At 35.1% G+C, this 19,823-nt stretch overlaps 2 protein-coding genes across 2 annotated transcripts in view; one reads left to right on the top strand and one right to left on the bottom strand.

Annotated features, from left to right (window-relative positions):
• The window catches only part of zdhhc9 (zDHHC palmitoyltransferase 9), a 36,400-nt gene extending 25,555 nt beyond the window's left edge, over positions 1-10,845 (bottom strand). Inside the window, exon 1 of the mRNA XM_032554723.1 lies at positions 10,024-10,845. Within this exon, the coding sequence (XP_032410614.1) occupies positions 10,024-10,187 (164 nt within the window). The 5' untranslated portion in view covers positions 10,188-10,845. The remainder of the gene's footprint in view (positions 1-10,023) is intronic.
• A 2,535-nt stretch (positions 10,846-13,380) lies between these two features.
• On the top strand, positions 13,381-18,376 carry tyw2 (tRNA wybutosine-synthesizing protein 2). The gene is made up of 7 exons (XM_032554165.1): positions 13,381-13,556; positions 13,685-13,850; positions 14,761-14,944; positions 15,999-16,152; positions 16,234-16,343; positions 16,892-17,049; positions 17,954-18,376. Exons 1-7 carry the CDS (start codon positions 13,504-13,506, stop codon positions 18,320-18,322), a joined length of 1,194 nt encoding a protein of 397 aa, XP_032410056.1. The 5' UTR covers positions 13,381-13,503; the 3' UTR covers positions 18,323-18,376.
• The last annotated feature ends 1,447 nt before the right edge of the window (positions 18,377-19,823 follow it).

The raw sequence follows: 19,823 nt of genomic DNA, 5'->3' as shown, positions 1-19,823 counted from the left end.
GTTTAAGAAGGGTCAAATCATTGGCATGCATCAAGCAGAGAAAACATCTAAGGAGATTGCAGAAACTACTAGAATTGGGTTAAGAACTGTCCAACGCATCATTAAAAACTGGAAGGATGGTGGGGAACCATCGTCTTCCAGGAAGAAATGTGGTCGGAAAAAAATCCTGAATGATCGTGATCGGCGATTATTTAAACGTTTGGTCAAATCAAATCGAAGAAAAACAACAGCAGAACTCAGGAGTATGTTTAATTGTGAACGCAAAAGCATTTCCACACGCACAATGCGAAGGGAACTCAAGAGGTTGGGATTGAACAGCTGTGTAGCCGTAAGAAAACCTCTAATCAGTAAGGCTAACCAGAAAAAAAGGCTTCAGTTTGCTAGGGGGCATAAAGATTGGACTCTGGAGGAATGGAAGAGGGTCATGTGGTCTGATGAGTCCAGATTTACCCTGTTCCAGAGTGATGGGCGCATCAGGGTAAGAATAGAGGCAGGTGAAGTGATGCACCCATCATGCCTAGTGTCTACTGTACATGCCTGTGGGGGCAGTGCTATGATCTGGGGTTGCTGCAGTTGGTCAGGTCTAGGTTCAGCAACATTGTGTGCCCAAAGAATGAGGTCAGCTGACTACCTGAATATACTGAATGACCAGGTTATTCCATCAATGGATTTTGTCTTCCCAAATGGTACGGGCATATTCCAAGATGACAATGCCAGGATTCATCGGGCTCACATTGTGAAAGAGTGGTTCAGGGAGCATGAGACATCTTTTTCACACATGGATTGGCCACCACAGAGTCCAGACCTTAACCCCATTGAGAATCTTTGGGATGTGCTGGAGAAGGCTTTGCGCAGTGGTCAGACTCTCCCATCATCAATACAAGATCTTGGTGAAAGATTAATGCAACACTGGATGGAAATAAATCTTGTGACACTGCAGAAGCTTATTGAAACAATGCCACAGCGAATGCGGGCTGTAATCAAAGCTAAAGGCGGTCCAACAAAATATTAGAGAGTGTGACCATTTTTTGGTGGCGACTTTTTTTTGGCCAGGCAGTGTATAATAAACAGGTTAAACAGGTTTCCATGGTTCAGCCTTTGCAGCCAAAAAACTTGATCAGTTGGGCGTGCCGTGGTGCCGTGGTGCCGTGGTGGCGTAGCGGTTAGCGCGACCCGTATTTGGAGGCCTTGAGTCCTCGACGCGGCCGTCGCGGGTTCGACTCCCGGACCCGACGACATTTGCCGCATGTCTTCCCCCCTCTCCTTCCCCGTTTCCTGTCAGCCTACTATCATATAAGGGACACTAGAGCCCACAAAAGATCCCCTGGAGGGGTAAAAAAAAAAACTTGATCAGTGACTTTACTGCAAATTTAAAACACGAAATATCTGTGAAACACTTTGACTCAAAACGTTCATTAGCTGCACCTATGTGTGTCCGACAGCATTAGTAGACCTGTAGACACAGAAATGATCCAGTTTGTCTACAAATATCCATCATCCATCCATCCATCCATTTTGTCTCAAACTGTTTAATAATCATTTGTTTTTTATTTACAGTCAACAAATCACACTAAATGTTTCTGTTTTTGTTGGTTTAGATTAGAGCTGCGACTATCGATTAATCAATGAATCTGATAAATAATTGCCACATTCTGCAGATTTTTCATTTATACACTTAAGCTTATTTTATACAATATCACAAATATATTAAATTACTAATAAATAATTAAATTCCTTTCTAAAATAAGAAAATAAGAATTTTATTTGGTTAAAATGAACGCTTGATTATTTGTAACAAAGGATGAATCTACAACTAAAGAATAATTTGTTGATTTTTTTTGATTAATCAAATAATAATCAGATAATCATCCAATTGTAACTGCTGTGGCACAATTACCTAAAAAACATTTAATAAATAGTTTTTATCGAAACTTTTATCATTATTACAAAAGTACTTTCAGATATTGTGATAAAACTTTAAATTAATATCTCCCACCTTTAATCTGTATGTCATTTATTGAAAGTAGTAAATTTTCTAACCAGCAAACATGTTTGGGTTTTTTTATAAGGAATATAATACAACTTAAAAATATATATATAAAGCATTATTTTGGAGAAATGTTCTGATCTCTTTAACGTTTTACTCCTTTATAAGATTAATTTCCTCAGAATCAGTGCAGAAACATTGAAGATCTGACATTAGGCTTGTGGTTTCTTAACAATGGAGAACCTTCAGGTAATAAATAACAGCACATAAAATAATTACGCCCGTTATAAACCCGATCCAGATAAGCTACTTCGACATGTGAGTGTGCATAAGGTGTGGATGTGTTTCTAGGTGTGTCTGCTGCAGACGTTCATCCTGACGCTTCAGTGGTTAAATTCAGGATGACATGAGCCTCCAGATGAAAAACGGCTGCAGTCTGGATTAAAATCCCTTCAACCGTCTCAGGAAGAAAAACGCTGCTGCAGTCAAAGCTATGTCTCTCTTTACATTTTCCCTGCATTGAACTTTCTTATTAATACTTAACAGCTGTGAGCTGTTGTGAATTAATCCACAAAATGAATTATGCTCTCTTTGGATTTCACTACGTTTCTGGGGCGCGATCTTAAAATATAAGATCGCAGACTGAGCTGGCCTCTTGGCTTTTACAGTATAGAAAGGAAAATCAATATGTGAAGAGCGTTGATACGTCCCTCTGCAGCAGCGGCTCCAAGCAACTGATATGCTTTTCCACAAAGCGACTCCTCCAATCGGAGCGCTAATGCATGGTTTTTATGTTCCAGATATAAATTATTCCAGAAGGTCTGATCAATTGAGGCTCCTGCTCATCCACTGCAGACCTTAAAGGGTCTGCAGTGGATGAGTTGGTGGATTTCAGTAAAGGAGATCAATCCTTAGTGTGGCAGATCGCTTTTAGAAAGAGAAAGTGAACTGAGGGTGAATTCACAGCATTCCTGTTTAGTCCGATTTAACTGAACTTAGTTCAGTGTGAACATCCAATCAAACTCTGATGTGGACCAAAAAGGTTTAATCAGGTCTGTCTAAAAGCCTCGGTCTCAGTTGAATAAAGTGAATTCGAATGCATATATGACTACAAGCGAAGAGGAGACCGCTCTAAAAGCAGGAAGTGGACTAAACCGCAGGGCATTCTGGGTAAATACAACCAAAACAGACGTGTGAGTTTAATATCAGAGGGAGAAACGGCTTCTAGTCTTTTACCAGAGACAGAAGATAAATCCTACAACCACTAAAATCAGACGCAGCTCCATTTTTGCTTACATTTTTAAATTCATGTCGTCATTTCTATGAGTCTATGAGTCGGTTTGATTGATTCGGGACCAAAGTTGCAACATTTGTTGCATTTTCAGCTGCTGTGGTTCAAGTTCACACCGCACCGAGTCAAACGTTTTTCAAACTAACTGACAAATCAGTTCACCTCCTCGCCTGTGGTGGCGCTGTTCCAAGACCTACTGAAGGAATGACATGAAAACCTCTGAAGAAGACATGAGCGCAACGTCATCATCTCTGTTTATACTTCCTATTTATATTCATTTTACTCAAGCAAGAGGAGAAATACTTCATAATGAAATTACTCAAGTAAAAAGTAGAGTATTAAAAATACTCAGAAAACTATTTTTTTTTCAAAACAAGTTACTCAAGCAAACGTAACTTGTTACTACATAACTCTGCTTCCTTGTTATGTAACATTTTAATATTACATTGACAGAAACGTCAGAGGCGGGGTTGTTGCCCTTTACTGGGATTAAAGCAATAATCCCAGTATACAATACGCTGTTGCATCACAGAATATTCAGTCAGATGAGAAAATCTGACAGTGGGGGAAATAAAAGCGATGAAACAGCCATCCAATTATTTACATATTTCGGTTAGAGGAGTATTTATTCAAATGTAAAACTCCCAGTATGAGAATAGAAAGCATCTCTCTCCTCCTGACACAGAAGCTTCCAGAGGACAAAGCCTGCGGATCGCTGCGACTTTAAATGGAGCATGTTCTCTGAACATAAATCATGTTACTGCTCGTTTAGCCTCAGCTGGATGCTGACTGGCTGGCAGGGAGACAGGGTGGGGTCTGATGCTGGCGGGTCGGATACCAGATCTGACGCTTTGCTCTGCAGGGTCGGCTCACAGAGGAAAACTCTCATTGCCTGCACATAATGCAGCTTGCTGTCCTGCGGTGGACTGACAGATGACTCAGTGTCCTTGTGGTCCTGTTCCATCCCAGCTCTGCAGGGAGCTGTGTGCATGCACACTCATCTATCGCACAAATATTTATCACAAATCAAACTGAAAAAAGCCTCTATAGAGACCTGGAAACTACATGAGGTGTGTTTTACAGCATGTCCAAGGATAAAAGCTGCAAAATGAGCAGGACACCATCTACTGACTAATCTGTTTACTAGGATGAAACGATTAATCAGATTAATCGTGATGAATCAATTATTCAAATAATCATCAACTAGGCCTTTCGCAATAAGTAATAAATCAATCACATGATAAATTAAAACTAGGTCAATAATTTCCATTTGCATTATTTACTGTTTTTCTCTTTCTACTAAAACCGGATGATAAAAGTCTTCGGTTTGGTGCTTTAATTTTGTTAACTCTAAACTAACTCCTTTTGTTGAAGTGAATTTGCCATTTCAAGGACAAAATAGTTGTCCTTTCCTTCAAACAATTTTAAATCTAATCTTCCTTCAAAATTATCTGAAGAATAATTTTGTTCACGTAGACTTCATAATTTATTTTATTTGTTGTTTGTGTTGTTTTGTTTATTTATTTTGGATATTTAAAACGTCTTCCAGGTGTAGTGTTAAATGCTAATTAGAATTTAAAGTTTATTAATCTTTAAGAATGCGTTCTTACATTATAGTTATGCCATTCCCATTATATTACTGGAAAATGGTCTCAAAACAACATTATGATTGTTTATCGCAATAACTTCTGGGGCAATTTATCGTCCAGCAAAATTTGTTATCATGAGAGGCTTATAATTTAGTAATCGATTAATTGTTAACTGAACTAAAAAAAAAGTTTATTTTCTGAAAAAGTTACAAATTTACAGCAGTAATTAAGTCAAAACTCTACAAAATTAATATACATTTTGAATTCAAGATAAAAATATCTTTCTCTGTAAAGACGTTTAACCCTGCACTCCTAAAGTGATTTAGTTTTAAATTCATCTGGTGCAAAAGAATGATACATTATTGCATTTTAGACAATAAAATGTTTATTTTTCCTTTTTAAAGAAGAAATTCTTTATTAATTTGCATCTTTTATTGTATTTCTAACATTGTATAAAAACAAAGAAGTGGCTAAATGAAAAATCTTTGGAATGTGGAAATATTTTTGATCTGATTAATCGATTAATCATCAGAATAATTGATTACTAAAATAAGAGTAAGTTACAGCACTGTTGTTTACATGTCTAATGTTTCCTTTCTGTTTGTGTATTCTGCTTTACTATTAAGCAAGTTTTCCCACGCATCGCTCAAATTACATGATCAAATTATCTATCATTTAGTACTTAAACATGACATCATCAAACGGACCAGAATGTGGAGTTAAGTGGAGATTTTGGTATTTTAAGAACTAAAATGACAATAATTCATACAAGCAGCAAAAAATAGCAAATTCAGGCAAAAGAAAATGTTTCCAAATCAGTTTCTTTAAAAAATAACTTATGAAATTTTAACAAAAACTGCAGGTGTGTGTCTGTATCTGGTGAATTTCTGGTTAAAACATGTTTGTTTTTCATCCAGTGGGTAGAAAATCCAGAAATTTTACTCAAGTAACAGTAGAAATACTTTATAATCAAATTACTCAAGTAAAAATAAAAATGTAGTAAAAATATCCCAAAAAACATTTTTTTCCCAAAAGGTTACTCAAGTAAATGTATTTGAGTAAATATAACTAAATACTACCCAACTCTGAATCTTAGGTTCTAGAAACTTCAATTAAAGAAAATAAAAAATGGTTTCTGTTTTCTTGAATAACAATAAAACACAATAATGAAATACAATCTTTATGTAAGCTTATTTACAACCATGAACACTTTAAACCTGCAGCTGGAGTTTCACAGAAACAGCTGAGGTTTCTACTTGCAAAGTAATGTCGAGCTAAACCCACCAGCATGTTGTTTAAGCCTCACTTTCAATATCGGCCCCCATCTACTCCAGATAATTATGTTCCTCTGTAATATGAACATCCTCAGCTAACGACCCTCGGAGCGCTCAGCGGATCAGCTTTTTCCGCTCTGTGCTCCTGGCCGGACAAAAACTCCTTCTGTGCAGACTCAGAGGAGAGCAGGAGGCCATTAAACGATCGGGCATGAAGATAGGAGGAGAGCCGCTGCCTCTGCTGCACACGGCAAACGGATTCAACCCGACAGCTGCACACACCCAGCCGGTCCAGTACAGGCTGAGTTAACACTGCAGCACTTTGTGCCAAGTCATCAATCTGGGTGTGTTGGGTAAAAAAAACTCAGGAAAAATGAGGAATAATTAAGAAACAGGAGAAAATCAGCGTAGGCGCTGATTTAAATGCTCCTCGTCCTATAAACACATAAAAAGCAGAAGTGCTGAGACGTGGAAGCTGAAGAGGTTTATCTACAGCGAGGTAAAGGTGGGCCACTCAACACATTAAATATTAATCAGCTGTGAACCTTGAGTCAGATAGGGACATGAAAACATGCATTCACTGCTAAAAAAACCCCCCCAAAAAAAACCCACTGCGTTTTACCTAGTGCACTGTTAAAACAAACTGTTAGAATTAATCAATTAAACTGGTGTTAAACTTACAAACATTTTAGTTTGTTAGATCTAAATTTATATTCCTGAGTATAAATTATGTAAATTTAACAGCTAAAATGCATTCAAATAAGCTTGCTACATTCTGTCTAATTATGAAGATAATTTTACCTGGCTGCTTTTTCCTCTTTTGTAAGAAGGAAACAAAAAAATCTAAATTGGATTGTAATACATAAAATGTAGCAAAATAAATATAAATATTTTCTAACAACGGGGAATGTAAATACTTACCCTAAAAATTAAAGATATCATGTGACAGTCAAAAATCAAACTTAGGAAGCTACGCTAGATAGCAATTTTCACTTTAGCACCTTTACTGAACAAGTAACAGGTGGAAACAATTTTAAATTCCTTTTTCAAAACAGAAGCTTTTAAAACAAGTTGTAACTTTTCTGAACATTAATGAAAATTAAATTATAAAACAAACTAAACCTCTGCCAGGCGTCACAAACAATAGCTAACAGCTGACTTAGCAGCTAACAGTTAAATTCTAATAAAGATGTCAAGATTGCAGGTTTTATCAAATAGAGTAAATTAATGTTGTTGAATAAAACATCTATAAACTAAACGTGCTTGACCAAAATTTTGATAATTTAACAGCTAATATTGAATGCATCCCAAAAATATTTTTTTACAGTGTGCTAAACAGTTTGTTGGCCAATTTTTCAGTTAACAGAGAGGATAATTTTTATCGTATTACTGGGAATATCAGATTTTAAACCATTTTAAAAGTCTAAAGTTATAACAAATAATTTAATTAAAAATAAATTGAACTTCTCTTTGGTATTATATTATAGTAAGAGTTAAAAATTAAAAGTATTTTAAAAGTATGGACACTTACAGAGGTTAAAGTATGAATCAAATCTATTGACTTGGCCTTTATGTAATTATTCCAAAAATGTTTTGATTTACAAGCAATTATTAGGAGCAAAAAATACATTTTAGATGCCAAGTAAAGAAAACAAAGCACAAAACATTTAGTTTTTTAAGTTTTCATAGAGAATATGTAAATCTAGGAATATCTTCACTCAACACAGAGAGTTTTTTAGGAAAGTGAAAACATTTTAAAGAGGTTGAAGCCTCAGAAATATTTTAAATGCGTGTTTATTGTAATGTAGTTAATCCTCATACAAGAAATATATGTCAGAAAACATTGATAAGAACGAGAAAAGATGAAGTCATTGCGTAATTTTTATGTTTTGTTACATTTGATATGTTTTTGTCATGATGTAATTACAATGAAAGAAGATCTCAGGTCTCAGAAATGTGACAATATCAAACATGAAATGTTTGATATTTGATCAAGCTTTTAAAGCCTCAAGTAAGAAACAAATGTCAGGAAATTAATTTCATTGTTTATTAAATTCTTCTAACAAAACAAATATTAAAAGACTGCTTGTTTTTAGATATATTTTTGTATCATCATTGATCCACATAAATAATAATATCTATTTTGTAGCATTGACCTTATAGAAAGTGCCGCACAGAGCCGGCCCAAGGCACAAGCAAACCAAGCCGCTGCTGTGGGCCCACAAACCATCAGGGGATTCCCATTACTACTTCAATTTTAACACAAACTACAGATCTAACATCTCTACATTTGTTTATTGAGGATCAGATTACTGTTAAAGTTAATTTGGTGATTTCTTTATAGATAAATTAGAAGATTTTTAACTGTTTAACATTTTAATTTAAGATTTAAAAGAATTGGCAAGTTTACCTTCTAAACTTAGAACAGCAATATTCAGTGTTTTATTGTTTGTAAACCTAGTTATAATTATAGTTTTACATCTTTTCTTTGTGTTTGAGCTTATTTTGTTTAAAAATATGTTTCAGCAGGAAATAATAACCAATTAAATATTCCAAGATTTGATCAAAAATCTGTTGAATCGCCATTAGTGGTGAGGCCCACATCAAATTCTGCTTAAGGCCCCAAAAAACCTTGGACCGGCCCTGATAACACATGTAAACACATTGAATTATTATTTTTGCTACTTTTGTAAAGATGTTTTTTCAAGATTTTAGGCTTTTTAAAAAAAAGAATATATCAAATATAGGCTACTAAACCAAATATTTACTCAAAAAAGTAGGTTTTTGTGGAAAATGCAAACAAATTTTATAGAGAAGTTTGAAATATTATATTAAAGTTAATATATTTTGCACTAAAGGAAGTTAAAAAAAATAAAATAAAGGAAAGTCAAGTAAATTTTGCTGACTCGGTTTGACTTGGGTCTTTAAACTGTAAATTCATATTTATGGGATCATATGGGCCCTGAATAATTCATAACCAACCAAATCTAAAATTTCTATATCAGATAATCGATTGATAGATGATGGTAACAACTAGAAACGTTAAAATCCTGAACATAATTTTTGCAGATGAATCCAGATTTACTGCTGCAAATGGCTGGAGAAACCATAATCAAAGGACGCTAACATTTCAATCGAATAATCGATTGGTCTGTAATGGTAACAATTAGAAAAGTGTGCTTCTCAGGTCTTCAGGATGCCAAAGTTTTGCAGATAAATCCAGATTTATGACTTCGAATGGGCCCTGAACAATCCATAATCAAAGGACTCTAACATTTCAATCAACTAATCGATTGGTAAGAAATAACATTGATTGCTAAGTATTGGTATTGATTGGTAAGTAATGGTAACGATTGGAAATGGTACAACCCAGAGCAAATGCTGTAAGAAGAATGTCCTCTCAAGCTGTCAAATGTTTGCAGATAAATCCAGATTAACGGCTAACATTTTAATCGACTAATCAATTAGTCTACGGTAACAATTGGAAAAGTAAAACTCTGAACATACAGATGAAAGAGAAGTGCGTCTTCTCTGGTCTTTAACCTGTCAAATTCTTGCGCATAAATCCAGATTTAGGGTTTCAAATGAGCCCGTTGAACCCATAATCAAAGGACTCTAAGATTTCAATCCATTAAACTCTGAACAAATGCTGTAAGGGAAGTGTGTCTTCTTGGGTCTCTAAACTCTCAATTTTTTACAGATAAATCCAGATTTACGCCTTGAAATGGGTCCCGGATCACCCATAATCAAAAGGAATGTAAAAAAGTAAATGACCAATCGATTAGTCAGTGATGATAACCATTGGAAGCGGTTAAACGCTGAACATACGCCGTAAGGAAAGTGTTCATTCCGTGACCTCTGAGGTGAACTACTGTGACTTACTCGAAAGCGAAGAAGAGGGAGCAGGTTCCGATGATGAGGAACAGGGTCAGGTAGAATATACCCTTCTGCCGGGCCATCATCACCCTCCCATCGCAGCAGAAGGTGTTCTTCCCGGGGAGCTTCTCCCATTTCCGCAGCTTTCGCGTTATCATAACCGCCGACATGCTGGCTGCTTTTTCCAAAATCTTCACTTCTTCAAACAGGGACTAACAGAATCGGGTCAGTGGTGGAGATGTTCGGTCAAAAACAGGCGGGTTGCTCGGATGATAAAGACTTCCGCTGCATTTTTTGTTTGTTTTGTTTTATTTTTTCCTTTTTGGACTGTGGCTGTCACATCGTTGCTGCTTCCTACTCCATCTGACTGCAGCGTGTTTTTATTGGATGCTTCCCTTTCTCCTCAGGCAGGTCTTTAATCCCTCCGGTCCAGATGATTAGAAATCCATCCGAAACGACTGCGACAGATATTTCCCACTATAAAGAGAGGAAATCCACCCGTGGTTGTGGCAGAGCGGACCTTGACCGCTTGACTTTCATATCCTCTCGATAAAAAATAATAATAATAAAGCGAGCTGCTGCTGCTGCAGAAACAACCCCGCTGCAGTCACAGATCCCGGGCTGAGAATAGGATGCAGTCAGACCAACCAGGTCATCGTAAAAAAAAACAAAAAAACAGGAATAATCTGTTTTTTGAGCAGAAATGCGTTGCGCTGTGAAGAGCTCCAGTTTTTTTCCTGCAGGATGAGCTCTTGGTTTTAGTCAATGGCAGCAGGAAACACGCCTAGATTGAAATGTCTTGTCTTAAAGGGACAGCACAGGTGAAACAGAGGAACAAAGGATCAGATTCAGCTCCTCTTACAAAGGATTGAGAAATGTTTTACTATCATTCTATGTAAAATCAACAATTAACTTTGTTTAATTCTAATACTGTTTTATTCATATTAATTATTTACTTAAATGAATTAGTTTGCTTGTTTATTTTTTGTTGCGTTTTTTTTTTGTTTTTTTTTTTACCAATGCTCAGAGCAAAGAGCCGTTTTTAGCCTCATTTTTAACAAATTAATTTCTTGAAAACCATAAAAAAATCCTTTGGAAAATGACCCAGCTTAATATATAATACTATATAAAATATATATGTTTACAGCTAAAGAGACACAGTTATATTTCTATTTTAGGATGAGAAAAATTCACCTTTTTTTTGTTTTGTGTCTTTATTTTGTTTGTTGAAGCACTTTGTGATATTCATTTTGAAAGGTGCTACGTAAATTAAATTTTACTTATTTATTTACTCATCTTTTACAGCAAGAAGATCCACCTAATGTTTTTTAAAATGAAGACCTTGCTCTTTTTATATAAAATATATTGTATTTATCTGCAATGTGTCTATGTTTGCTTAAATCCAAGAACAAAGTGAAAGAATTTTAATTTAACATCAAAATCACAATCAACAGATTTGGTAAATTCAAACTTTTATGTCTTTTTCTATTTGTTTCATTTTAATGTGATATAATGCAGATATTGAACCAAATCACATAAAATCTGCTTTTGCTATAATTAAAAAATCCTTGCTCAGTTCTACAATCTTTGATCAAAATTAATAAGAGTCACTATGGAGGGTCCAAAGAGCAGCATGCAGCTCAACGTCGCAGGTAGCTGACCTATGACCTTTACACTGAGGCCATATTTTCAAAATACAAACTCTGTACAATCAACAGTTCATAAACAACAGGAAAATAGATTTATTCCATCCTATTATAAAGATACCAAGTAATATCTAAGTAGTAGAACGTGTGTTCATCTTGTTTTGGTTCTTTATGTTTTTGACGCCAACCTGCCAGTAGGCTCAAAATTAGCCACTTGGTTATAATCTTATGTGAATATGCTAATGTTCATTAATGTGTATCCCTCCATTTTTTAAAATAAGCTGAGCTGAATAACTAGACAATGTCTTCAATCATTTATTTGTTGTTTATTGGGAGTGAAGAGACAATAAATATCAACAGATGGGTTTCAAAAAACTAAAAAGACAAACAACTCGTATTAACTGTGTATTCATGTCAACAAATCTGAATATGTGTTTATATCGGTGTTGGGAAAGTCTACTTGCTCTGTGTTGAGAAGTTTGACCTCATTAGTGCAGCAATCAAAATGGGATTCAGAAAAAAAATTACATTTTTGCTACAATATACAGACTTTCTCAAAATCAAATCTCATTGCAGTTCTTATTTTTTTACTTCCCTCTTGGCAGCAACCTTCTCTATCTTATCTGTGTTGAGGTATTTTCCAAACATTCATAGAACGTTCTGGTATTTTGCTACAACCACAAATTTTTATATCTTTTACTGTAATTTGATGTAATAAACCTTTTTATGGCCTTGAGTTTGAGGAAGCTCATAACTGTGCTGTGAAAGGCAAATCATCCATGATCTTTAAAAATGTTTTACAAATAAAAATATAAGCTTTACCTGGATACAAAGCCTAAAGATACAACAGAGCGACAATGGAATGGTTTTGCTCAAAGTCCAGACCTAACATTCAATCTAGATCCCATGAAAACAGAGTGGGTGTTAGCATCCAGCAATTAAAATTTTGGTATTTGAAATAATCTCAGAATCTAAAGATTACATATTTTTGGCCGGTGACACAACAATTATGTTCAAATGAGACTTCCTCTTTGTACACAAGCTTTATTGTTTTAATGATATTTTCTATCTGCTAATCCTTTTTAAGATCAAGAAGATACATTAAACTCTATATATTATTCCTGCAAGTATATAAATCTGTGTGTAACACTTGTATATTATCTATTGTAAATATTAGTTTCATAAGTTTTATATAGCAAAAAACTGATTTGGAAAAGTCTTTCTTATGCCTGATATTGTTCCTTTTTAATTATTTATTTGTGTTATTTTATTTTTTTTTAATTTTAGTCTTCAAAATACCAAAATTTACTTTATTCTTTTTACTTTTACTTCAGTAAATTAAAGTAGTACTTCTCTTACTTGTGTACATTTTTCGGTATTCTACCCACCTCTGGTACCACTTACTTGAGTAACTTTTTGGGAAAAAAATTTTCTTAAGTAAAATGTCTGGATAGTTTTAAGTAGGTTTTATATAATGAAGCAGATCATGTAACACTATGGATTTAAAACAGCACTTTGTCGCCATCTACCGACATTAGCGAGAAATTGTCTATTTTGGTAATTACTTCTTGCTGTTTCAACTTCTTCGTGTAATTTATTCTCAGTTTTGTTCTCCGTCCCAAAAGTAGACAAACAAAGCTTGAATTGATCAAATATAACATTTGCAAAGCAGCTAAACATGGGGCCAGCCAATAGCTAATAACAAGCAGTTTGTCCGTCCTTCACAACAGTCCGACTGGAAACAAAAGCTTGATCAATGGCAGGTACCCCATTGGCTGCATGTAGCCTTTTACTAAATAATAAGACAGTAAATCCAAAGCATTTATTCAGTTGCTCCTAAATGGATGGCGTACCTTGTCTTCGTGTGGCTTGTTGTCAGGCACAGCAGTTCAGGTAATGATCTGTTTACAGCGAAAGCTGCTAGCTTAGTAAGCTAGCGGGTAGCAGGAAGGAACTGGTAGAGCGTCAGAAGTTTATTGTGTTTTTAAAAAAAAAAAACTTTTTTTTTTATTTTTATACAGGATGTATCTCCAGTCCAGGGGGATGTTGGACCAGAGTTTTAGCTTGGTTAAACAACCAGACGGGACCGTTCTCCTTCCTGTTTCACCATCCTGCGTCTCACAGCTGGATCTGCAGTCTCTCAGAAACACCTTGACTCCAGTTGTTTGTGACTTCACCTGGAGTCAGGTAGCTACCACCAACTTCAGTCCCTTATTTAAATGTTAGGATTTCTGTTGTGTTTGGTATCAATGGCGATCAGATGGAAGGCAGTTAACTGCAAAGTTTAAAAAACTTAAAATTAATATTTGCACACCTGCTACAAAATTGTCTTTATTTTATTGATCCTATGGCTGCAAGCATAAAGCCTAACACAACATTGATTAAATAGAATAGGGCGCCAAATATAACTTATTCTGTTTGAATAAAAGGAGCTGAGTGTTTTTAAAGAAACCTTCTTTTGTCATGTCTTGTAATCCAGTATTTTGGTCCGTCCAAAGTTATTTTGGATCTAAGCACTTCCGCCTCTGTGCTTCATTATGTGATTATACATGGAAATTTTTGCCACTGTTTTGGTTTACAGTTGTGATGCTGTTGATGCAGAAAGGCCTTATCACTCGTTACTCTCTGTGCTTCATTATAAAGACAATACATTAATTTAATTTTTTTTCTAAATTGAGAGCTCCCTTGTCAGACACACTGCAAAACCACAAAATATGACCAAGTATTTTTGGTTTATTTTCCAGTGCAAATATCTTAGAAGATCTGAAATAAAACAAAACTAATTTACAAGTACATTTTCAGCAAGAAATATAAGCTTGTTTTAAGTAAATAATTCCTTAACATTGATTTTAAAAAGTGCTAGTTTCACTGACAGATTATTTCACTTCTAACATGGAGAAAATGTTTTATTAGTGAAATAATCTGCTAGTAGAACTAATACTTTTAAATCAATATTAAGCAATTATTGACCTAAAACAAAAGCTCAGATTTCTTGCTGAAAGGTTAGTTATCAGAAAGGGTTTTTTAAAAATGTGTTTTATAAAAGTTACATACTGGAGCTTTAAGGTGTTTAAAATCTCTCTTTTTCTCTCTTTAGTCTCCACAGTCAAAAAAGGAGAAGGGAAATAAACTGGAGAGAACCATCCAGGAGTTGTTAGAGTATCGGGGTGAAAGATGGATGGAGGAGATGAGGAGCGATCTTCCTCGGAGCTTCCAGAGGCATGGAGACCTCGTTCTGCTGGGTGACAGCTGCTTTACTCTGCCGATATGGGATAAAATAGGTACCACTTCATTCACTTTAGTACAAACTGTAGAAAATTTGTTCATTTCATGACTCTGAACCCATCCACTCACTGAAGAGATGCCTAGAACAGATAAATGTGAGGATATGCCATAACTTTCTCCAACTTAACAGAAACAAAACTGAAGTTATTATCTTTCTAGAGTCAACACACAGCTTCAGTTATTACAACTAGAAACTACTAATAAGGCCTGAAACCTGGGAGTAGTGTTGGACTCTGACCTGAACCTTCAGAGCCACAAAAAGACAGTTACAAAGTCGACCTTTTATCACGTGAAGAACATTTCCAGGATTAGAGGACTAATGCCTCAGTGAGATCTAGAGAGAAACTCATCCATGCATTTATCTTTAGTCGCATTGATTAATGAAAGCCCTCACAGGTCTGACTAAAAAAATCATCAGTCCTCCAGCTGCAGCTGATCCAGAACGCTGCTGCTCATATTCTGACTAAAACCAGGAAGATAGAGCACATCAGGCCAGTTCTAAAGTCTCTACACTGGCTCTCTGCAGCTCTGAGAAAAGACTTTAAGTCACTGCTCTTAGCTTATAAATCACTGAACAGCTTAGCACCACAATACATTAAAGATCTGCTGTTGTCATAGCAACCTCCCAGGAATCTGGGAGGTTGTTATAGCAACCTATGACAACCTCCTGGTTCCTCTCAGAACCAGGTCTGAAATGAACCAGCTGTGGTTCCTTTAAGGAACCCCAGAACCAAACATGGAGAAGCAGCATTCAGCTTCTATGCACCACAAATCTGGAAAAAACTGCAAAACATCTGAAACACAGAGTTGCTATAAATCTAGACTAAAACCCAGCTGCTTAGAGTTGCTGTTGATTAATAATAAATGAAACATTAATCAACATTTTGATGTGTAATGATGACAAAATATAATGTTTGTCCAATTCTTTTCTTCTATTCTTTATAGCTTTGTCATTTTGTGTTTTTATGATGTAAAGCACTTTGAACTGCCTTGCTGCTGAAATGTGTTATACAAATAAACTTTATTGATTGATTGGCTTCTCTGATGTAGGCAATCAGTTATGGAGTGCAGTCACCAAAGAGCTGAGGGTGAAGCGGCTTGCAAAGATGAGTCGGATATCCAGGGATGATAGATTCAGGTCTCCTGTGGTAACGATGCTGCTGGGCGACAACAGCTGGGTCAAACATGTGGACAATGGCATCAGGTGCATACATATATATAATTTGATTGCTTTTCTAAATATTTTATAGACATGCTCTTAATGAATAATCTGTTTTTGTTTCAGTTATGAGTTTGATGTCACCAGATGCATGTTCTCAGCCGGGAACATCACAGAGAAACTCCGTGTGGCCGGATTTGACTGCAGTGGAGAGACTGTGGTCGACTTATATGCAGGTAATTAAAGCTCAATGTGTTAGTCAGGGCAGGAAGAGGAATCGATTTTATCATTCAATCAAAGTTTTGGTTCTTTAAGATTAAGCCTGTTGCAATAAACAATAAATCAATTAATCGCATGATAAATTAAAGCAAGTTCAATAATTTCCATTTGCATCATTTATTGTTTTTCTCTTTTCTCTCTTTCTACCAAAAGGTGGATGATAAAAGTCTTCAACTGGCGCTTTATTTGAAGGACAATGTAGTTTACAGAAACTCCATAATTCATTTTATTTGTTGTTTTGTTCCAGTGTTAAACGTTCAATAAATATAAACTTTATTACTTGAAAATGGTCTCAAAACAACAATATTTTTATTTAGTAAGTTCTGGGACATTTTATCGTCCAGAAAAATTTGACATGCTTACTGAAGATTTAAGTTTTGGAAATAAGGATTTTTCTTCACCAACTTCTTCGGTTTCCATAGTTCAGAGTGATGTCAACATTGAAAATACATTTAATTATTCTGGCATTTTGCTGTGTAATTGTCCCATTTTTACCTTCTGTCAGGTATTGGATACTTCACTCTGCCATATTTGGTCCATGCGAAGGCCAGCCATGTTCACGCCTGTGAGTGGAACCCTGACGCCGTTGCTGCTTTACAGAAAAACCTGGAAGTAAACGGGGTGTCAGAGCGCTGCACCATCCATCAAGGAGACAGCCGTCAAGTAATGAGTCTTCATCTGGCTGGTTTTGTTTTGTTGTTTTTATTTTTTTTTTAAATGTGTTCAACATAGCTGAATCAAATGACCGAATTCCCTCATCTGCCATTCATTTGATTCAGCTGCGTTGGAGAAGGAAAGCAAATGAGGGGCAATTCCTCTAACGCTCAACTCGGTACCACCCCCTAGTGGTACGATTGGGAAACTCACAATGTGACTGAGTTGGAACAATTAACTTTTTTTTTGCCATTGAAATATAATATAATATAATATAATATAACGATTAATATATTTATGTTTTTTGCCTATTTAGATTTTTTCAAATTATTATTTTTTTAATTACAGGGATTAAGACTTAATAAAATGTATTTATTCATTCATTTATTTACTTAGTAGTATTTTTAAAATATTTTCTATTTGTAGAATAAATTATTTAAAATTTAAATAGTTGTTTGGCGTCCTGTGTACAAAGTATCAGTGGGCGTTTATTGCATCGTATATCATTTATAATGAAAAATGTATTTTATTACTTGTTTTAATAAGAAGAATTTTGATTTGTTGTTGTCTGGATAAATAAAAATAATTCAAAAAATGATAGTATTATCAGAAATATTATTTTTTTCAGCAAGATGTAGGAGCTTGTTTTAACTGAATAACTCCTTAATATTGATGAAAAAATACCAGTTCACTTATAACATGGGAAATATGTCTTATTATAATCAGTGGAACTAGTACTTTTCCATCAATATTAAGGAATTATTTACTTAAAACAAAGTGCTATTTCTTGTTAAAAAGTTACTTGTAAGTTAGTTTTGTCTTATTTCAAGTGTACTGAAATATTTGCACTGAAAAATACAAAAAATACTTAGTAAAATTTTATGTTTTTGCCTTTATTTTATTTTATTCTCAGGTACAGCTGTGTAATATCGCCGACCGGGTGAACCTGGGTCTCATCCCGAGCTCTGAGGAGGGCTGGCCCGTTGCGTGTCGGCTGCTGAAGAAGACGACCGGCGGCGTTTTGCACATTCATCAGAACGTCACCTCTCCTTTACCGAACGCTGCTGCTGGCGACGCCGCTCCTCAAAATGTTTCTGCAAAGAACGCTGACAGAGAGGTGTGGCGGGCCTGGGCCAGTGACACCGCAAACCGAATAACTTCTCTGTTCATGGACCTCACTGGTGCATCATGGGAAATAAATATCCAGCACATAGAACATGTGAAGTCTTATGCGCCTCATGTGCACCATGTTGTGCTGGACTTGGGCTGCAGACCGTCCTGAATTAGCACCGAAAAACCGCTGCTTTTATTCCCAGGAGTAAATAACAGAAGGCTGCAGGGTCGAGAACACTTTTATTTAACCCCGTCAGACCTGGTTTATTTTTTTCTGGTGAGCTAAAAACATTTTACCCAACTGGTTTTTGTTCATCTTACACTGCAAAAACACGAAATCTTACCAAGAAATGTGGGTCTAGTTTCTAGGTCAAATATCTTAGTTCACTTGAAATGAAATCTTTATTTATTTTGAAAGAGTAAAATGTAAAAACTAAGAAGAAAACAAACGAAAATCCTAATAATAATCAAACTTAAAATACAATACAAAACTATCATATCCAGTTTGGAAAGGAGTATTAAACCTTAGCCCCAATTGTCTCAACCAACTATATCTCACATTATACATATTTACACATCTAATTAAATAAGACAAAATAACTTACAAGTGACTTTTCAGCAAGATACAGGGGCTTAGATCAATAATTCACTAATATTGATGGAAAAAATACGAGTCTCATTGGCAGATTATGTCACTTATGATATTTTTCCCCAGTTATAAGTGAAATAGTAGAACTAGAACTTTTTCATCAATTGTAAGGAATTATTTACTTAAAACAAGCTGCTATATGTTGCTTAAAAGTTACTTGGAAGTTAGTTTGCCTTATTTGAAGTGTACTAAGATATTTGGACTAGAAATTAGACCAAAGATACTTGGCAAGTTTTTTTTTGTTGAACGATAAATTGTCCCAGAAGTTATTGCAATAAACGATAATATTGTTGTTTTGAGACCATTTTCAAGTAAAAATGCAGTAACACATTCTTAAAGATCAATAAACACTGGAACTGGAAGACATTTTAAATATCAAAAATAAACAAACAACAGAAACAACAAATTAAAATGATTATTTAGTTTCTGTAAAGAAAATTGTCCTTTAAAAAAAGAGGCCAGTTGAGACCAAAACACGAGACTGAAGATTTTAACATCCAGTTTTTGGTAGAAGGAGGGAAAGAAAAGAGAAAAACAATAAATTATGAAAATATACATGATTGACGTTGCTTTAATTTATCATGTGATTAATTGATTTATTGCTCATTGCAACAGGGACGGTGTTTTTGAAGTGCAAGCACAGAAACAAAAGGATCAAAACACAAAATCCAAACAGAAAAGACCAGATATCTCTACATTTTATAGCAATTAAAGCAAGTATGAGAGTTTATGAAAAGATATATTATAAAATAATTTTGAAATCACAAATTAGCCATAAAATACTTAGATACTTTTTTCTCTGCAGGGTTATGCTAAATAAGCGTTTGAACATTCGAACTCTTGACTTTTTCTCAAAATAACTTCAAATCCTATCACTTGAAATAGTTTTCTAGCCTACCATGAACCATATATATTTGATGTATAACAGACACTCTTTTCCCTTCTGTGTTTTCTTGAAGGAGAGTCAGTTCTCCATGTAGATGATTCCCTGCATGTTTTTATTAGCGTGGATATAATGTGA

Source organism: Xiphophorus hellerii, chromosome 23 (genome assembly GCF_003331165.1).
Source record: "Xiphophorus hellerii strain 12219 chromosome 23, Xiphophorus_hellerii-4.1, whole genome shotgun sequence".
In the NCBI taxonomy this organism is placed as follows: Eukaryota; Metazoa; Chordata; class Actinopteri; order Cyprinodontiformes; family Poeciliidae; genus Xiphophorus; species Xiphophorus hellerii.
This window is presented reverse-complemented; position numbering and strand designations above follow the sequence as displayed.

Excerpts from the sequence above, each read along its gene's own strand:
- tyw2 (XM_032554165.1), top strand. The coding sequence starts at position 13,504 with ATGGATGGCGTACCTTGTCTTCGTGTGGCTTGTTGTCAGGCACAGCAG. Across the intron at positions 13,557-13,684 it reads TGTCAGGCACAGCAGTTCAG|GATGTATCTCCAGTCCAGGG; the intron begins GTAATGATCTGT and ends ATTTTTATACAG. Across the intron at positions 13,851-14,760 it reads GTGACTTCACCTGGAGTCAG|TCTCCACAGTCAAAAAAGGA; the intron begins GTAGCTACCACC and ends TTCTCTCTTTAG.